Source organism: Stigmatopora nigra, chromosome 1, assembly GCF_051989575.1.
Source record: "Stigmatopora nigra isolate UIUO_SnigA chromosome 1, RoL_Snig_1.1, whole genome shotgun sequence".
NCBI classification, from domain to species: domain Eukaryota; kingdom Metazoa; phylum Chordata; class Actinopteri; order Syngnathiformes; family Syngnathidae; genus Stigmatopora; species Stigmatopora nigra.
In genome coordinates, this window is record NC_135508.1 from 8,525,176 (window position 1) to 8,545,990 (window position 20,815).

Below are 20,815 nucleotides of genomic sequence, written 5' to 3' on the forward strand. Positions count from 1 at the left end.
CTTACAGATCACAGTGTAAATTACATGATCAGCATAACAAAGGCAGGAAAATATATGACTGTCGAAATAACTCGTGTTCAATGCGATCTATACAACAAAATAATTGTATTTTATTTATCGACCATCTCCACAATTACCGGAAGTTCAGGTGGCTTTACAATTGACCAATCACAACAAAGAGCAAAGAGGTTGGGACGATTAACAGCTTTCCATGCGGAGGGAGGGGTGTCCTGAGCAAAAATACTCCAGTGTAACCATGGAAATACGACGTACAACTGTCACACTTCCATTCTTCAGTACAAAGCAACTCAAAGTCCAATTATAGCTTCCTTGTCGTTATACTTTGACCGCCCAATTTTCCTTTGTAGAGCCGACGGGAAATGACTCCCCCTCTCTCTTATGGGGAACTCAGGTGATCCGCTCTCCCGTGTCTCCCCCTCCCTTCCTTGCAGAGATGCAGGCAGCCTGCGGACGGATGCGTTTTCATCCGCCGCTGTAGAACCGAGCAAGTGTCTTCGAATAGGCTTGCTAAGCTTTACAACCCGTAATATTTCCGCATAAAGTTCAATAGTTGTTATTCTGGGTTAAACGTGCTTTCGGGGCCCAAGCACGCACTTCCGGTAACCTTGTCCGATTAGCCCCAGATCCCCGAAACGGGACTCTACAATCGGCGGATGCGATGAGCGACTCGGCGGCGTCCGACGGAATGGTGGAGGTCAAACAAGGCACCAAGTACGTTAAGGAAACGGAGAACGTGGCGGAGAAATATTCGGCCATGACCGTGAGCAAGAATAGCAGCGACGTCAACATGAACGTCGGGGAGATGCCCTCCGCCGCTTTCACCCCAGTCCCTACGCTTAAGTCCGTCAAGAAGGTAAGGACGGGGCGACCCGCCATCAGTACGCCAGGGAGGAGGGGGGCCTCAGCCGCAGTGTGGGGGACAACAGACAGTCTCTATCCCTGCGCGATTCTTTCTGCCGCAGTATATTTTTAATATCATATGAATAGTAAAGTGTTTTCTTGTTTGGAGTGTTTTTCCATCCCTGTGCGTGGGTGGGGGTCCCCATCAATAGTTCAAACAGGTTAGCATGTTAGCCTAGTTAGAGAACAGGTGGGAATGAGGATGTTTGTTTGCCTGTAAGAGACTTGACATTTAGTCGGCATCACCCTATTGATTAACTATATGTGCTCCGGTATTTACTGCTGACTAGTTGATTAAATAATTTTTTAAATGACATTTCTAGGTCCCTTTCCAACAGATATAGTACAAGCCAATGCTCTTATAAACGACTAACTACGGGTTGTGGTTCAGATGTTCGAGCTCATCCCTTTGTATAACAAGAGACTATTTTTGGTAATAACATCCATCTAAATGGACGGCACACATTAAATTAAAATGAATAAAAACTGAAATAACCGTTGGTCATGGCACCCAATAATATTCTAAAGTTGGGGAACTGCCATTCACACATTGGTAAATTGGCAGTGATATAATTAGTCATGTTAGTGAATGACCACCTCGCAGTGGTCATCAAGACAAGTAATCACTCTAAAAATGTCGGCAAACTGATCTCCTAATGTGACGTCCATGTTGGTTGGGTCAATGTTCCCAGTGAAGGCAATGCATTGTTATTGTCACTTCTCACATCGATTAGAATGGGATTAACTCAATCACTGGCTTTCAAAGTGATAGACATCAAATCCATTTGAACTGGAATGGCCGGCACTGAATATAATCATGTTTTAGCGCCATTGAATCTAATCCATTTTGATTGTGCGACACTGGCAGCGAATGATGGCTGTTAAGATCAATTGGATGCCTAGCGTCATCACTGATAGTCAATTTGTTCTATCAGTAGTTAGCGATTAGAATCGGTAGGTAAGACACTGCTGTATGAATGTGTGAGAGCGGAAGATTGTTAGCCTCTGTCATCTCAGACTTAAGCGTTGATTGTACATACTTATCGCTACATTAACTCTCGACTGGTTCAATGTTTGTCTTTGTCTCTATACTGAACATCCTCTGACATTGTCTGGTGACCAGTCTAGAGTTCACTTCAATGTGACCCAGTGCATTAGAGGTTGTTTGTGTACAGTATAATTGTGTATCTCTTCATCCCTTCTCAATTCTTCTTATTGTAACTAAAGTTTGAGGTTGGTAGCAGGTCAATTGGCCCAGGGTATAAAAGTAGGGTTTTCCAATGATGATCCATGAATAAATATGCTGTGAGTTTCATTCCCAGTGGGATATGTTGTGTAATGGCTCCATGGGAACGGATGAGGAGGTCACTAATACACTTTAGTGGACAAAAGTTTTGGGGAAATAAAAGAATATGTCTATGTTTCACTCACACATTCACTGTTTTTCTCCGGGGTGCTGGCTCAGTTGGACCTAAGCCTCTAGCGTGTATTCATAACAACGAGCTTTGTTGTCATAAGCTCTCTGCAGCATTCCTACCATCCAATATGTTTTCATATTGGAACACAGTCTATGTGTTGTTCTTATTGCCTGGCAGGTGAGCAGACAATGCTATCTGAGTGGGTCTCAGACTAGGGTCTGGCCAATCCTGGGGTTCTGCGAACTGTTGCGAAAAACGGGTATTTTATAGTCTGTCTATAGCACCTATACGTACCCATATTGCACAGGGTTCCTAAAGTCATGTACTGTGTAGTTCGGTACATGCAATGTTTTGTGTGTAATCCACTGTGCATATGTTCATCCAGAGAGATTCAAGGTATTTATTTAAAGACTGAGCCAAAGGGAACTGCGTTGCTGTAAGACCGTCTGTTGGATGGCGTCCAGGTGCATAAGTCGCCATCGCTTAAGTCTGCCACCTGGCCGCCATTCAACTGACTTTGGATGGGTGGCTTGTTTAATGAAGATCACTCTTGGTTATACATTACACCTAAGTCTGGTATTTTTTTAGGAAATGTTTAACATCCTCTTCAAACCTGTAAAAAAAGACTAACAATCATTACTTTGATTAGGCCACTTAGTTTGATTTGACACAATGATGCATTGATACACTAGTTTAGTAACTTAAAGTCAACTTACAGTTGTTGATCTACTCCCACCGGGAATTGATATAATGTTTAAAACGCTGTCATTGTTTAATAAGGTAGTCAAGTGGTTAGATTGTCAGCCTCACAGTTTCTGGGTTCGAATCCATAGTTGGCTGGAATAGGCTCTAGCACCCCCCACAACCCTTGTTAGGATAAGCGGTATGGAAAATGAATTTAATAAAGGAACCAATCGATTGCTACTGAAAATTTCTAGTACAAAATGGTCTACGTTAAGAAAGACACTTATGTTGCAGTATTTTTGTATTTACAGTGTATGTATTGGAAACAAATCACTTTAGTTAGAACAAACCTGAATAATCAATCAGCTCTGATGTAGAAAAAAAAATCAGGCTTAAGGATCGATCGATACAAGCCCAGGATACATAGCTATTAAATTTTAAGACGATCAGTACACCAATAACGGAGGTTTAGGACTTAATATTTAGTTTCCACAAAGACCGGTATGAAGAAGAATGAATAATTGAGTGGTGACTTGACATGCCTTCAGCCTTTATAATTTGCAGAAAAGAAGGGATGAATTAACTAGAGAGGTAGGGTGCCTGATAGTGGGGAGTACAAAGGGGAGCAGGAAAGAAGGAAGGGAAGCAAAAAGGAATGAATGAAAGCAGGATGGAATAAAGAAGCAACAACGATGGAAACAAATGGGTGGAAGGAAAAATGAAGTGTGGAAAAGAAGAACAAAAAAAGAAACAAAGAGAGAATGAAGCTATTGACAAAGCATAGAAGAGCGACTGAAAGCAGAAATACAAAAAAGCAACTCAAGGTGACCTGACGGAAATCAGAAAATGTATTAAAGAAGTAAGCAAAAGAAATGCAGAAAGAACAAAAGGAAAAGAGGGGAATGGAAGAAAATAAGGAATCAAGAAAGAAGGGAAGAATGTGTGAAGGGAAGCAAGAATAACTAACAAGCAAGTTATTAAATGAAATGGAAGAGCAGAAGGAATAATGGGAAGAGCATGGAAAGGACCCAAAGCGCTCTCGCTTAATGTCACTCACTCTATTTTTGTCTGTCTCTTATCTCTAGCTTTACATCTTCTATTTGGCTCCCTCTTTACATCTGTCTGTTTGGGCCTGTAGAATTGAGGATAACAGGTGAATGGAACCTCCCACCCCATCTGGGAGGGTTTTCCAGGGCTAATATCATTGAGTTCCGCAGGTGCTATAATGTCACACTGAGGAGGCGGTGGCAAGGAATAGGCCATGATGGCGCACAAAGAAAGGGTGAGTGACCGCTAACAACTCAAAGTCATCAGGCTCATTTCACCAGCGAGGCACCGATTGAGTTGATCTTATACTCATGAGCATTGATACGAAGGAGGGGAGACCCTCAGGTTGTAGAGCGTTCACTGAGAGATGTACAATTTGGTGTTAAAATGGTTTGAGCAGATTTTGACTTTGTCCAGTTGAATTTTCTGAATGACAGACAAACCCACCTAATTTCATGTCAATCGTTTCTTGAATTCTCAGCCACTCCATTTCTAGGCCACTGATGGAATTCACACAATTTGTCTTGTTCTACGAGATGGTCATTTTGACCTTGAGAGTGGGGGGCTTCTTGTAAAAACCTGAACATTTGATGCCAGATTCTGCTTACATAAGAGAACCAAGGCATAAAAATAGTATTTTCCATTTGGCAAATCCTTACTTTGTTACATATTGTGCTGAATGGGTCTCAATTAATCATTTAGGATTCTTTTCTATGGATGCCTTTTGGACGCTCCCGGATTTATGGTGTACACCATGCGTGTTGTGTCAACTCTGCTGGCGTCTGTGTTGGTTATCACTGCAAACACATTCTGGGAACATCTAAAAAAAAGGAGGAAATTTGACAGCATTCCACAGTGAATGAAAACCTTTCATATAGGTAATCGCTGAAATCCTGTGGGTACCTCTGTAGAAAAAAAGCCACTCGTACTCACAGATAATTAAAAGTTTGAAGAAACAATCAAGAGGTTTATATACTTTTACAGAATATGGCAGGGGTACTCATTATGTCGATCGCCAAGGTACTATTGGTAGAGTAAGATTTGATACCGTCGGGTAATTTCGTTTAGGCCTGAACAATGTCTTGTTTGAACCGCGACATTGCATTATGGCCACTGCAATACTCACACACTTTTTTGAATATGCATATTTGATTCATTTAACTATCATTTGACTTTCATGGGGATCTTAAGTGTGGACTCAACAGCCTTGGCTAACATAAACGACCTGTCACAGCTGCTTGCCACATCTATGCTTCATTTTGGCGCCCTTTGTTGGAATGACACATATTTTAGCTGCCCTCCTTCTGAACTCTGTGCCAAATAACCCCCATACCCCTGTTTGTGCTCAATAATCTTTACCAAAATCGTCCAAGAATTTTTTTTAGGACCACTGGCCAGCATCTACAACTACACAAATAAGCTCTTGGACAAAATGAACTTTGGTGGAATGGACAAAAATCTCGTGAAAGGTTGGCCAACCTTTGGTTGAGTTATTTTTCTTCTTCTGTAGATCCAGTTTGCTAATGCAGAGGATAAACAGGAGTTCAGCAAATACCCGACCAAAGCTGGCCGTCGTTCGCTCTCTCGCTCTGTCTCGCAGTCGTCTACTGACAGCTACAGTTCAGGTACCCTTTTAGCCACTTTGCTTTTCTCTCTACTGATGAATCACGATTAAAAGTCTAACCCACTATGTTGAAATGGCTTCTTTTTATATCTATTTTGTGTCATCAGCTGCGTCGTACACTGATAGCTCTGATGACGAAACATCCCCTAGAGACAAAGCTCAGGTCAATACGCAGGGCAGCAGCGACTTTTGTGTGAAGAACGTCAAGCAGGCTGAGTTTGGTCGCCGGGAGATTGAAATCGCTGAACAAGGTATGTTTGAAAATTACTACTGCTCTTTTTTCCAATGTATTTTCAAATTGTAAGTTGGATCGAACATAATTGCTGAAAAGCAACATCATGGAATTGCAAATTGGAATCATTGGAATAATTCTTGTACATGCAGTCCAAACGGTTAGGATAATAGACCATGTTCAATCCCTCCAGACATGTCAGCCCTCGTTTCCCTGAGGAAGCGAGCTCAGGGCGAAAAGCCTCTGGCAGGCGCCAAGGTGGTGGGCTGTACCCACATCACGGCTCAGACCGCGGTAGGTCCCAGCACTCTTCTTTTTCTTTGCCTTCTTCCCAGTTTGTTTCTTATTCTATTTTCCCTCCCTGGCTCTCAGGTGCTGATTGAGACCCTGGTGGCTTTGGGGGCTCAGTGTCGTTGGACCGCCTGCAACATCTACTCCACCCAGAATGAGGTGGCCGCCGCTCTGGCTGAGACAGGTGCATTATAAAGGATTGAGAATCCTTCATCAAGCTTGAATGTACTGTTTCTTGTACCTTTCCAACTGGATGAATGCTCTTGACGAGTGCTCGGACTTTTGGTCGCCGGGAGAGAGTTTAATATCTAAGTACTGTTGAAAACAGTAGATATTTAGATCTTAAACTCCCTTTCATGAATATAATTTTGAGAGCTGGTTTTGACAGTACTTAGATATTAAACAGTACTTAGATATTTAATTTCTCTCTTAGATATTAAACTCTCTCTCATGAATATAATTTTGAGAGCTGGTTTCAACAGTAAACTCTCTGTCACCATTCGACCGGCGACCAAAAGACCGGGAACCCAAAGACCGGCGACCAAACGTCCGGTCACGCTCTTGACATGTTGCCTCTCTCAGGAGTGCCCGTGTTTGCCTGGAAAGGGGAGTCAGAGGACGACTTCTGGTGGTGCATCGACCGCTGTGTCAACACAGAGGGTTGGCAGGCTAATATGGTACAGCATTGGATTGCTCTGGATGAGTAACTAGACCTCTTAATTTCGTCAATCTTCCTCAGATCTTAGACGATGGTGGGGACTTGACACACTGGGTTTACAAAAAGTACCCCAGCGTCTTCAAGAAAGTCCGTGGCATCGTCGAGGAGAGCGTCACTGGAGTTCATCGGTAAAACTTCAAAGTACTTTATACTCAATTTTACCACAAATGACTTGGTTGATGAAAGTTAGCAGACTTCATTACCAATGTTAAATTAAAGTCTGGTCTTACTAGCTTGAATTTAGCAATGTTTCTTGAAGCTTTCTTTTGAGGTTGCAGGTCAATATGATAAACATCTAATTTTCCATTCAATTATTCTCAGTTATATACTTCCACTGGCTGTAAAAGTGAGTTCAGAGTATTCATGCCCCATGGAGTTTTCACCTTGTGGCCATGTTGCAGACTGTACCAGCTGTCTAAAGCCGGCAAGCTATGCGTCCCGGCGATGAACGTAAACGATTCGGTTACCAAGCAGAAGTTTGACAATCTCTACTGCTGCCGTGAATCCATCCTAGATGGGTGAGTGTCCATGTGTCATTTGCATCTCATCTTGTGTAAAACACACCCAAATTCACGCCATTACTTTCATTTATTTATTTATCTATTTTTGCCAGCTTGAAGAGGACCACAGACATCATGTTTGGTGGAAAACAAGTGGTTGTATGTGGTTATGGAGAGGTAATTTATTCTTTTGAATTGAATTAAATGCTGTAAGACATGTTTTACAAGCACACCACATTAATTAAAATTTAGAAGATATTTCCATCTTTTTTTCCCATGTACATTTAACATATTCAGTACAATTTGTCTGTCCAAAGGGCATATACATTTCTTAAAGACGCCACAAGGGGGGGGCAAAGCACGATTTATGGTTTTAAACGACTAGTTTTCACTTTGTAGTCGAATTTCAGCTTTTGAATTGAACTAGTGAAATATTTCCAGTTATATTAAATAAAGTGTAAAGCACATATGTGTTTGTTTTAGGTGGGAAAAGGCTGCTGCACAGCTCTGAAAGCCTTGGGAGCCATAGTGTGCATCACTGAGATTGATCCCATCTGCGCCCTGCAGGCCTCGTGGGTGTTATTGTCAATATTAATTATGATTTTGTAAACTACCTCCACTCTGTTGACAGCCATATTATTGTTAACGCAGCGAACATTATGATATACTTATACAAAACCCAAATATTGATAACACTACTATGTTTGTGCAATTACTTTTGTTCAGTATGGACGGTTTCCGGGTGGTCAAATTGAGCGAGGTGATCCGGCAGATGGACGTGGTCATCACTTGCACCGGTAAGAGAAGATAAAAAGAGAAAAAAAAGAAAAAAAACATATAAACAAAGAATGTACTGGTCAGTAGTAGGCTACTGTACTTGTGGAGTAGCTAAATAAATGGACTTGTTGAATGTTCACCTCCCATAATGGCCCGGCCTTCAAAATGGAATTAGACCTATTAACTCTGCTGTGTTCCAACTCCATGTTTTTCATCCTGAAGGCAACAAAAATGTGGTGACCAGAGAGCAACTGGACCGCATGAAGAATGGTTGTGTGGTGTGCAACATGGGCCATTCCAACACCGAAATTGACGTGGTAACACCCCGCAACTCCATCCCCCGACGTTCTCTTATTGAATTCTACCACACCGACTCTGATGGCGTCTGATCTTACTCACGCAGGCCAGTCTGCGCAGCCAAGAGCTGACCTGGGAGAGGGTTCGCTCGCAAGTGGACCACATCATATGGCCTGATGGGAAGAGGGTCGTGCTTCTGGCAGAGGTAACGGTTCTTTAGCCTGGTTCCGTTTTAAAGTCTGTATTGTCCGCTTAATTTTGCTTTATGTTTGCCTTTATCTTGTTTTTTGTGTGTGTGTTTTCTTTTAGGGTCGTCTATTGAATCTTAGCTGCTCTACTGTGCCCACCTTTGTGTTGTCCATCACTGCAACCACTCAGGTTGGTCATTTTGGGGTTGTAGTATCAGTATGAAATTTTTGACCATAATACATGAAAGATTAAGTATTATGTGCAGAAATTAAACTTGATCAACATTTGATGACTTGATGTCAAAACAAAACAACAATAAAAAACAAACAAAAACATCCAATGCCCATCCACATGGGAATTTATTGTACTACTGTATATCAATAGGATTGTAACCACTATTTTTTATTATTTTTTGTCTTGTTTTGGGCTTAGTACATGGCATTAAGTTGTTCATAGCACTCTTTATGACTTGAGTCTTATTTGATGTAATTGCTTGCATGCAGGCGCTGGCCCTGATTGAGTTGTTCAATGCCCCCGAAGGACGTTACAAGCAGGATGTGTACCTCTTGCCAAAGAAAATGGGTAAAGATATGCTTTTGTTTTCTCCATTGATAATTCTATATTTCAACAAAATGCTCAACCAGCCCATTTTATGTCTTCCAATTGCAACTAAATCATTTTTGCCCCAACTGAGGATGCATTTCAATTAGATGATTGGACATGTATTATGATGTAGCAATCCTTTTTCCTGCAGACGAGTACGTAGCCAGTTTGCACCTTCCCAACTTTGACGCTCACCTCACAGAGCTCTCTGATGAGCAGGCCAAGTATATGGGCCTCAACAAGAATGGACCCTTCAAGCCCAACTATTACAGGTATTGTCGATTCATAAACTGATCAGTATTTAGCCTTGTCTTACTCTGAACTTGTACGGTAACAATCATGTTGTATTTTGCCTTCAGGTATTAATGGAATGGCCTGCTGATGTTTCCCTGAAATAAACAAAGATATCTATTTTATTTGACAAATGGAAGACGTATTTTAATTATGTATCCTTAATAGCATGTATGGCGTAGCTTTAAAAATGAATTGTCTAATCAGCTAGCATGCTCAATGTCTCATGTGCAATGCGCTATGTAAACAAAAGCCCACTTGGATCTACTCTTAGCTGCCATGGCTTTTAGATTTTTTTTCTTTTCTTGTTAACGCTCAGTGCCAAAAATGAAGGCCGTCCGAATGAAATACATTTTGTAACATGAAATATTTAATTATCACCTACTTTCTACTCGAAAACCAAACCAAAATCTGTGTTTTATTCTAGCAACATGATATGTCTTATATGCCCAATTAAATTATTTTAATGTTTTAATTGCACAGATACCCTCCATGGTTACCACATAGTTGATTTGTTTGGCCTTCTTTAAACAAGAGCCCCTCCCCCCAATTCTTCTGTAGATAAACACACGTACACAGTCAGTATACTGATACTCACAGGCATATATTCTTTAATATAACTTGATATTATTGTCTCACAGAGTAGTTGGTAAGTCATCGTTGTTTGCATCTGTCTTACTGTGTTATACAACACATGAACCGATGCATTGTTTAATTCTTTTAATTTTTAAAAATGAAGCATAATATATTAAGTACTGTTGGCTCATTTGAAAAACACATTGGAAATATTTGTTTTGGTTAGTGGTACAATAGGTCAGTAAGACAATCGGAGGGGGCTACAGCTCTTTGGGTGGTATTGTAAGAGTAGTCTTAAAGGACATTGACTATCATTTAAAACAACAACATCAACAATTAGTCACCGGAAACTCAAGAATAAAATATGTGGATGTTTTTTAATAGTTCTGCAGAAATTATAGCAAGAAGGCCTTGAAGCAGAGTAGTTTTTCTCAAAGAACAAGTTGGGTATCGAACTTCTTTCATCTGGTTAACTTTTTACAAGTAGCAGATAGCAAATCAAACCGAATCAAAACAAAATTCGACATACATAAGCTTACAAATAAATCAATATATATATATATCAATATCAAATGCCTAGGCATTTGATTTATTTAACTAATTAGTACTTTAATGATCATGTTAACTATGTTAGAATTCAAGATACATCTATTCTTTTTAATCATTTTACCTTTGAAACAAACATGCACTTGTCCAATGTGATGTAACCGTCAACAAGGTGTTTGATGTCGATTCCTATCTACTATATGTATATCTTATTTTATTGTCAATATGCAATCAATGAGTCATAGACGACATTTGTTGACAGAGTAGAATGTACCTTGAATTAAATCTACTTAAAGGAGATTATTATTACTATTATCATTCCTTTTCTGAACTGCTTATCCTCACAAGGGTTTATTTTCCCATTCTGCTCTTGAAACTAAAAGGGAGAATTGAACTCATGGTTGGGTCAAATGCAAAGGTATATTCATTAGTTGGGTAATTTAAGTTGCCAAGCCTAAAAATGTTGTTTCCTCCACACTTGCTTGCTTAATAGAAAAGTATTACTCAAATAAATGAAAAATAAATAACCTTCCTTATTGTATTCATCTTTTTTTTCCAACTATTATCATGAAAATGTTCTAGGAAACTGTTTTTCAAAATAATATTTTCCTTTTTAAAAAAAAGTCAGTCCCTGTTATCTAATTCATTTTGATATTTAAGTAGATTAGTATTAATATATTTGACTTGCATAACTAGTAAATTTGACACGCAGGTCTATAGATAATAAGAGAAAATGGCTTATTTTGAAGGTCATGTGTTTTCTTCTGAAAAACAAACGGAAGCAGAGAGGAGATTTATGAATCATTTTATACTCCCCAACTGTCAGCTGACACCGCCACTTCTCATCAGCTCTATAGTAGGACCATCACAATTAGCTTTAGCATTAGCAAGGTAACGTGACGATGGAACTTGCCTCGCCACATTTGAGTCAGCATGGGCGACGCTGAGACGATCGACCGAGTCGGCGAGGCCCAGCAGAGGCCACCGAGCTTCGGGGATGAGAAGCTGGACGAGGCGCTGAGTCGTTGGATGCGCTGGGACAAGGTGAGCCTCGGAACTCGAACATCATCCGCCCTGCCTGTCAATCAAGTTGAATGACCAGATTCCATACTCACGTGTGCTCTATTGTTAACAACAACAACAACAAAAGCTAGCGGAAAGTTATGACGTGCCTCATTTTCGGGAAACGCCATTATTTCGATGACAAATTGTGCTTCAATGCGGAAGCGAACGACAAGTCAATGTTTCTCAAAGGGATTTTTAGAATGGGCTGAAGGGGAGCTTTTTAACCCTTTGTGAAAGCTACCAGCTATCTGGAGGCTTCTGGAAAGTTCGGGGAAGATCAAATTAACCAGCTCTCTTCTCTGGTTAAAGGTCATGAACTAGGATAACCTCATGTGTAAATGTCAACTTCAACTCCAGCTTCACTTACCCTTCACATGACTGTCAAACAGCGACCCAAACACCACACACATGTGCAATGACTGTTGACCCACCCAAACATCCCCCACACACACCCTGAGCATGACCATACATGCAGTCAAAGGCAGGCGCTGTTATGTTATTCACTGTAGGAGACGGCTTCAAATCCGTTTTGATGGTCAAAAGGGATTGGACGTCTATTGCCGTCAATGGCAGTTGATGTTATCAGACCTAATGAGATCATACTTGCAGAGATACACACCTGCTCCGTGATTACACACTATGAACGCAGTATTTGTGTGTTTCAGAATGAGTGGACTCGTGCACAAGTGGTGGCCTTGCAGGATTCGGCGAGTGTCTCGGAGTTGCGCCGCCGGTTCTGCTCCACGTTGTCATTTGGCACCGCCGGACTGAGAGCGCCGATGGGGGCGGGTTTCAACCGCATCAACGACCTCACAGTCATCCAGTCCACGCAGGTCAGCATGTGTTTCTGCGGGTTTGGATTGTTCACTCATTTTATGCCATTGACGGTATCAGGCATCAAATGTATTTGAATTGGAATGGTGTTTGTGTTGTAGGGGTTGTGCGTCCACCTGCTCAAGTGTGTTCCGGATGTAGCACGCAGAGGTGTAGTGGTGGGCTTTGACACCAGAGGACAACCGGAGAGCGGGTGTACTAGTCAGAGGTAATTAGAACTTCAAATTGTTGCCATTAAAACACCACAATCCCTGTTTTAGTGGGAAAGGAGAATACTTTGTTGCAATGCACACCTTTTTCTCAGGTATTTCTTCGCCTGCAGTATTTTGAAGCTGCAAAGACATGTTGGTCTACTGTCTCCATAGAAGTGTCCGAATGTTTCTGTGATGTTTTCAGGTTGGCATCATTAACGGCAGCTGTGTTCCTTAGCAAAGACGTCGGCGTGCACCTCTTCTCCAGCTATGTCCCCACGCCATACGTGGTAAGCAGATGGGACTCGCTACCCGTGGCAGATTTGAGTCACGTGACTCCTGTTTTTGTGGTATAGCCCTTGGCCGTCAAGGAGCTCGGCGCGGCGGCGGGCGTGATGATTACAGCGTCTCACAATGCCAAAGAAGACAACGGATACAAGGTTTACTGGTCAAACGGCGCTCAGGTGACAGGCCCGCACGACGCCGCCATCCTGGCCTGCGTGAGGGAGCATCAGGAGCCCTGGAGCGCCGCCTGCTGGGACGTCACGCTGGTGCAGCGCAGTCCACTGCAGAACGACCCGTTGAAGCGCGTGGACGATGCATACATGCGGACTCTCGCCCGCCTCTCATGGCACAGGTGAGAAGGACAGCGAAAGGCATGTTGGCTTGTGTTGCCATGGAAACGCCGAGCATGTAGCTGTTGAGCTTTGAGGTCAAGTGACGTGCAAATGCGTGCAGGGAGGCGAATTCAAGATGTCCCCTCAAGTTTGTGCACTCGTCGTTCCACGGCGTCGCTCACGACTTTGTCCGTCGAGCCTTCGCCGCCTTCGGGTTCGACCGGCCGCCCATTCCCGTCCCGGAGCAGAAAGACCCCGACCCGCAATTCCCGACTGTACACGTCCCCAACCCCGAGGAAGGCCACTCCGTCCTGGTAAGGTGGCATTTTTATCCATTACTTCCTATTTTTCCCTTCCTTCCTCCATTGTCGTTTTCAGGCATTATCACTACGACTGGCCGAGCGGGAGAACGCTGCCGTGGTCCTGGCGACCGATCCCGATGCTGACCGCCTGGCAGTGGCTGAGCGTACCGACGGAGGGGGGTGGAAGGTGTTTTCGGGGAACGAGCTGGCAGCGTTGCTGTCGTGGTGGATGTTGTCGGCGTGGAAGTGCACGCACGGCGAGCGTGCCGATCTGCAGGACGTTTACATGCTCACCACCGCCGTTTCCTCCAGGATCCTCCACGCACTTGCCCGCCAAGAAGGATTTCAGGTGGAGGTGAGTCTCCACCATTGTCGGTGACGTTGGTCGGCTTGACAATTCTAGACTTGTTCACTATTACTTAATCACTGTTATGAGTGGGAGAATTACTCATGACCCCAACTGATACTGCTACATCGTGTTATATAACAAATAATATCATAAACAGCATTTCTAGAGGAAGTACCACTAACTATATATTACAAAAAAAATTCTCATTTAGAGTCATTTAGTGGTTACAACTTTTTTCAGTTTTTACTGGTCTCAACATATAGAGATCAACAAAACATGCTATGAAAAACATCCATTTAATACTTTCTTAGTGACAATATCCACATGGTGATCCCACCCAGCATCCATTCATAATTTGTCATAATGTCACTATGACATGAAAGCACCAACAGGAACCTTTCTTACTAAATTTATATTTGTCAAATCATTGATTGCCATTGACGCTGCTAGAAGACCAATTCATTTAAAGTGGGCGGGAGCGATGAGTTATGCAAGAAACTTTTCTGTTTATAAGAACATTGTAGTAGTGTTGTTGTATTTACTTGCAGAAATGTTGCACTAAAACATTCTCATTGTGTTTGAAGACAAAAACATTTTTGACAGATTTTCCATGACAGCGCAAAAAATGCAGTGTTTCCATTTAGTGTTTTTCTCTTTATGAGTTGTATACTTAAATATTGCCGATTGATTTGCTGACTCGTGTATCAATAATTATCACATTACCAGATTATGAAATTATGGTTTGGGTGAGCCTAACCAAATCGGATTGGAAAGTACCCAGAAGTTTTCCCCACTCATCACTATACAGTCAGACTTATGAATTGAATTTATTCCATGGAAATGCCACGAGTATTTTGTTCCATCCCCTCTCCAAAACACCTACATTGTTTGTGCTCAGAAAAATGAAAAGATTTTTTTTCTTGTTAACAGGAAACACTTCCAGGCTTCAAATGGATTGGCAACCGAATTCAAGAGCTCTCCGCTATGGGAAAGACAGTCTTGTTTGCCTTTGAGGAGTCCATTGGTACTTTCCACAGCATGCCTAAGCCAGCGCCATCAATCCACCTAGCCAATGACACACCTGTGTGCACGCAGGCTTTCTCTGCGGCAGTCTGATTCCAGAAAAGGACGGCGTGAGCACGGCCGTTGTGGTGGCTGAGATGGCCGCCTTCCTTCATGAAAGGGAGCTCAGTCTCCAACAGCAGTTGCACAACATTTACCAAACGTAAAAATGCCCTTTTTTCTCATTCTTAGCATACTTATATTTTGTGAACTAAATTTTTGACATGTGACTTTCTTGCGTGCAGGTACGGATATCACATTTCGCGGACATCTTACATCACCTGCAACGACGCCGTCACCATTCGCCGAATTTTTACTCGCATCAGAGACTTTGACTGCGGCGGCTCATATCCCGACGCTTGCGGCGGCATACGCGTGGTCAACGTCAGAGACGTTAACACGGGATACGACAGCAGCCAAATGGACAACCGCTCGGTAAGACGTCGTCTTATTTTGTCTCCTTCCTTCTCTCTTTCCATTGTTCTGCTCATCCCACCATAAATTAATTTGTGCCCTGGTTCCTTGATCAGGTGCTTCCCGTGAGCAAGAGTGGTCACATGATCACCTTCACGCTGGAGAACGGCGTCGTGGCCACGCTGAGGACGAGCGGCACCGAACCCAAAATCAAAATTTACACTGAATTTTGCACTTTGCCCGGAATCAGGTCAGATTATTTGTTTTTAAAAAGTTGTTTTTAATCCCACACCAACAAAGCATATGTCCCATATTAATCGCAAATAAGCCACACACAGGTATAATATTGCGGTAAATGAGATGAATTTTACAATTTCTCGCATATAAGCCGCCCCCTGATTCACAATTTTCACCTCCATATTCATGGTTTTAATAGGGAGTACAAATAAATGTTAGTTTGAAGGGAAAATCTTGAGAAACATCATCACAGATGGTATTTCTGAGATACTGTATGAATCCAAAAGCACAATATTAGGGTGAACATCATAAGAAATTAATTCATCCAGTAATGGTTGTTTTCTTACTGCAAAACAGAAAATAACCAATCTTGTGTGCATATAAACTATGCCCTTAATTCAGTCGCCATTTTTTTGTTTGTTACAAATATGGTTTATATGCGAGAAAATATTGTAATTGGGGAAAAAATGACAAACTTTGACAAACAAATTTTTAGTAATCAATTATCAACAGAATTGATGACCATTTTAATAGTCAGGTGATCCTTTGAAGAAGTATAACAATTAGGCAGGCAATTATTAAATGCATCAGAATTCAAACATGAACATTTGGCTGAAAACTTGTTAAATTATGAAATGTAAGAAGATTCAAGAGCCAATTTTAGTTGAGTACATACTCTCAACTGTGTTGCAGTGAGGTTTCTGGCCTGGAGGCAGAGCTTCAGAAGGTGACGGACGCGCTCCTGGATGACTTCCTTGAGCCTGAAAAAAACAACTTGATTCGCCGCGCTGTCTAGCTCCGACTCCATCATGATGTCCTTTACCATTTCATTATCATTAAATATTTAGAGCAGCTTGCACTTGCTTTGGCGAGAGACAAATCGAAAGTAAATTGTTTACATGCGTGAAGCGTGAAAGGATGATTATACATTTATTTATTTTTCTAACATTTCTGCTTTCGTGTCCACAAATATTTCACGTTCCGCAATAAAGCTGGCAAAGTTGAAAGACTGAAATGTTGTTTCAATATGTGGAATTTAACTCAAGAGAGACCATGGGTCAAACTATAGTACATTCTGAAATATTTTAAATTTGGGGACATTTTTTCCCTCATGATTTCAGGTGTAAAGAATAATATTTGTGGATTTTTTTATATTGCCGTTAAATGTAAAAACCGATGAAATTAAACCCAAACAGTGGCTAAATCACAAAATAATTTCTTCCAATAAATCGTGTGCTTATGACGTCACGTCCAAGTGCATCAATATTTGAGTTGTGGTTAACGATCAACACAACTGTCCTTTTTAGCTCCAAAGTAGCGCCAACTATCAATCATCGTGTTCGGCGAAAACACCAGGTAGGACTTTTGCGATAACTCCTCTTATACGCGAATTATGTTAAAACATTGTATGGACTAGCAAATGATTTAGCAGAATACGTTTTGTGTTATTGCAATAGTTTGCATGGTAACATATTTTGGCCATTATTTGACAAGATAGGGATGACTGGCCTAATCGTAGTGTCATAGTGAAAACCACAGTATCCGAGATGAAGACATGCCCGAGACCAGATCTCACCAAAACGACACTAAAATCTTTACAAGTTGAGTTAGAGACGAGACACAGACCACGAAAAGTTTTTTGTTTATTTGCCCAAGATTGCCCTCACCATTTTTTCCACAATACCACAACAAATAAATCTGAGAAAATAGCAGATCACTGCTGTTCTTGAACAAAAATACACCTCTCTGGCTAGGTCAAGATTTTTGAGCGTCAAGACTGAAACAAGACCAGGACCCTCGAATGTGATCTCGAAACCGATCTTTTGTTAAACCATTAACTAAGTGCCTACCTATTCATCCAGACGGACTCAACCACCAACCTGTGCCATAATCATCCATCCTTTCAAGCCAGGGCCAGGACTCGCACCCGTGCTGATAGAACCTCTCGATCGTAGGGTCCTGGACTTCAACCGACCCTGGCTATAAGACGGTCCTGTCCACTACTAATCAGCTGGCACACCTAATGTTCTTTACAAGCTTACCAACCTACTAGTACCTAACAGAGGACTAAACCAGGTGGCCAAACAAGGTCCTGTATTCGAATCTTGGTTGCAGACATGTTGATGTCTGTCGTCAACACAGCCACGCTACTGCTATTCAGCGCCGTAGCTATAGAAAGCACAGGTAAGGATTGGTGGGGCGCCGCGACCTGGTCGTAAATCCAATGGTTCATACAAACATCTCTTGTCCGTAGTGTTCCTGCAACGTGACTCGGCCGGGCAGCTCCTGCGCTCGTCCGTGGCCAACAGGAGGCGCCGGGCTAATTCCAAGCTCCTAGAAGAGATGTTTCCGGGAAACCTTGAGCGAGAATGCTTTGAGGAACGTTGCTCTCAGGAGGAGGCCACCGAGATCTTCCAGTCCCAGGAGAAGACAGTGAGACATGCTTTCTTCTCTCAAGACACTGCTATGATTTGTTACTATGTTCTGCCGTCGCCCAACAGCTGGAGTTCTGGTTCCGGTATACGAGTGAGTCCACCTCATGGAAGAAGCGATGACCGTGATACTCGTGCCCCGTTGAAGAAAACGTTTTTGCTTTCACAGACTTGAATCCATGTGGAGGCAATCCATGCTTGAACGGTGGCAAGTGCATGCTGGAGCGAGGAGACTTCCACTGTCTTTGCCCGCCTCGTTACCACGGCAGCACTTGCCAATTGGGTATCAACAGCAAACGCTTGCCTATTTTACCAACAACAATCTGTAGTTTTTCTACATTTTCAAAAAAAAATGTTTTTAAACCGTATTCATAATACATTTAGATTGGGCATGGGTGGGTGTACCACACCCAGGTCATCACTGTTTTACCCTTAGTGCGTGTCCCTGAAGTGTGTGCAAATGTCCATGTACATTTGTCTGTCCCTGCATGTGCCTGTAGAATTGGTGTCCTGCAGTTACAAAAATGGCGGCTGCCTGCAGTACTGTACAAACTTGCCAAGTGGTGTTGGTGTTAAGTGCGGATGTGCTGAGGGCTTCCAGTTGGATTCTGATGGAAAAAGCTGCTCTGAGACAGGTACCAAGTGACACACATCTGGGACATCTCTCCCTCTGGCCAACATGGTTAGACACATCCTCACCTATGCAACTACTTTAAGAGTCTTCTGCATTCACTCAGTGGAGTTTCCCTGCGGCGTCAAACGGGCCATGTTGCTCCAGCGAGGTCGCTCCTTCTGGAGCCTCTCCAATGAAGTTAACTTCACTATGGAAGCAGATATCATCTTTTCTGATGGCAACTTCACTGTGGAAACCGACACTGCACTGGAAGAAACCAATGTCACAGTGGAAATGAACACCATTTTGGATGACGCCGTCAACTGGACACAAAGCGCTAGCAAACCAATCAAACCTCGCATTGTGGGAGGGGACTTGGAGAGACTAGGTGGGAGTCCCTGGCAGGTGAGGAGATTTATGTTATAGGAAGCATTGCATGTCAGGGATAGGGACTTTAATGATTCTGGTGGGGGAAAATCTTCATTCATCTTCTGAACCGCCTAATCCAATGAAAGACTTGAGTCTTAGATTTTGTTTGCAGAAGCTCTAAAAAGTAATACTCACCTGGTCTGCCCACAGGTTCTCATCCATCGCGCTGATGGTTATGGCTTCTGTGGAGGCACGCTGGTAGCGGATCGTTGGGTGGTCTCAGCTGCACACTGCTTCCAGCAGACTGCTCACTACGTCACATTAGGTCAAAAGCTCACGCTACTACCACGTAGCATCAACAAGGCCTTATATTAGCTACATGCTGCCTATAATTATGTATCTGCTGCGTGAATTCTGCGTGCAGGAGACTATGACAAACGGCGTCACGACTCAGGCGAACAAAAGATTGCAATCAAGCAGGTTATCCTTCATCCTCATTTCCATGAGTTTACAATGGACAGTGACTTGGCTGTCCTCTACCTTGACCGGCCAGTCGTCAGGGGCCCCACTGCCATTCCTGCCTGCCTTCCAGACCCCCACCTGTCCAAATATCTACTCAGGGTAAGCCCAAGGCAACAAGCCTATATTTATTCATAAATTTGCTACATATTTCTGTTAGCTTGTCTATGGAGTTTTGCATACAGTATGCTAGCATTAACTAGCCAGCAATTGATGTCAACACTATATATATGGTTCGGGTGAACATTTTCCAGTTTAGATATACAAATAAACCTTTTGTTTCAGGAAAACAATCGCGGGTTGGTGACAGGATGGGGTGCCACCCAATACCTGCGCCGGTCCTCCCGATTCCTGAGGAAGGTAGCGCTCCCAGTGGTCAATGACCGCACCTGCACGCAGTCTACCGAGCAGGTGAGTGTTAGCTACACGCTAGCATTATTATCCAGATCTTAATGGTGTTTTCCTACTTTCCTTTTAGGTGATTACGGACAACATGTTCTGCGCAGGATACGTGGATGCAAGCATGGACGCGTGCAGCGGGGACAGCGGCGGTCCCTTTGTCGTCCACTACCGGGGAACCTGGTTTCTCACAGGTGTGGTCAGCTGGGGTGAGCGTTGCGCCACCACTGGCAAATATGGCATCTTCACACGCCTGGGGAATTTCCTGAGTTGGATAAGGACCACTATGAACAATGTGGACCGCAATGCCACACGGAGCTAAGGCTTCGGTTGTTTCACTTAGTGGAGGTGTGTCCAAACTACGATCCACGGGCCAATTCTTGTCCAGTTTTTGTTAGCCCGCAGCAAATGATGGAAATATCATTGAATATTGTCTGCACAAGAAGCCTTGAATTTAGCCGAGTTTGGACTTCTTAGCTTTAGCACGAGATGAAGTTACAGTCACCTAAACTCATGGTCTCCATTAAATTAGGGCACTGGTGCCAGCCTGGGGGCAGGTCCCGGGCCTCCCCATCATTTTTTCGCAACCCACAAAAGTAAATCATGTATATGGGCTTCATGTTTTAAGATAAAAATCCATAGATGTGTCTATACGTAGAGAGAGAGAGAGAAAAGTTAGATTTTTCCCTTCCATTTGT

General features: G+C 42.7%; 3 protein-coding genes and 1 long non-coding RNA gene across 5 annotated transcripts; 3 read left to right on the forward strand and 1 right to left on the reverse strand.

Annotated features, from left to right (window-relative positions):
- Positions 1-331: 331 nt before the first annotated feature.
- On the forward strand, positions 332-11,246 carry ahcyl1 (adenosylhomocysteinase-like 1). Of its 2 annotated transcripts, none has more exons than XM_077732133.1 (17): positions 332-874; positions 5,581-5,695; positions 5,802-5,945; positions 6,120-6,220; positions 6,299-6,401; positions 6,800-6,894; positions 6,957-7,063; positions 7,337-7,453; positions 7,549-7,612; positions 7,919-8,007; positions 8,162-8,232; positions 8,435-8,529; positions 8,616-8,714; positions 8,819-8,887; positions 9,202-9,280; positions 9,453-9,573; positions 9,661-11,246. In XM_077732133.1, the coding sequence occupies exons 1-17, from the start codon at positions 680-682 to the stop codon at positions 9,665-9,667; spliced, it is 1,671 nt and encodes a 556-aa protein (XP_077588259.1). In that variant the 5' UTR covers positions 332-679; the 3' UTR covers positions 9,668-11,246. The 2 variants fall into 2 exon arrangements, with proteins under 2 accessions (XP_077588259.1, XP_077588267.1); XM_077732141.1 differs by lacking the exon at positions 332-874 and adding an exon at positions 4,227-4,305.
- Positions 10,924-11,957, reverse strand: LOC144207005 (uncharacterized). The gene is made up of 2 exons (XR_013328544.1): positions 11,883-11,957; positions 10,924-11,788 (listed from the first exon to the last, which is right to left on the reverse strand). It is a non-coding gene; the product is annotated as an uncharacterized LOC144207005 (long non-coding RNA).
- On the forward strand, positions 11,502-16,800 carry LOC144206998 (glucose 1,6-bisphosphate synthase-like). Its single transcript, XM_077732163.1, has 12 exons — positions 11,502-11,758; positions 12,445-12,612; positions 12,715-12,821; positions 13,010-13,094; positions 13,161-13,441; positions 13,543-13,735; positions 13,800-14,078; positions 15,003-15,096; positions 15,168-15,297; positions 15,380-15,569; positions 15,665-15,798; positions 16,479-16,800. The coding sequence occupies exons 1-12, from the start codon at positions 11,648-11,650 to the stop codon at positions 16,579-16,581; spliced, it is 1,875 nt and encodes a 624-aa protein (XP_077588289.1). The 5' UTR covers positions 11,502-11,647; the 3' UTR covers positions 16,582-16,800.
- A 292-nt stretch (positions 16,801-17,092) lies between these two features.
- Positions 17,093-20,736, forward strand: LOC144205007 (coagulation factor IX). The gene is made up of 11 exons (XM_077729033.1): positions 17,093-17,141; positions 17,648-17,969; positions 18,040-18,218; positions 18,287-18,311; positions 18,387-18,500; positions 18,718-18,852; positions 18,955-19,249; positions 19,385-19,524; positions 19,624-19,820; positions 20,004-20,129; positions 20,197-20,736. The coding sequence occupies exons 2-11, from the start codon at positions 17,903-17,905 to the stop codon at positions 20,437-20,439; spliced, it is 1,521 nt and encodes a 506-aa protein (XP_077585159.1). The 5' UTR covers positions 17,093-17,141; positions 17,648-17,902; the 3' UTR covers positions 20,440-20,736.
- The last annotated feature ends 79 nt before the right edge of the window (positions 20,737-20,815 follow it).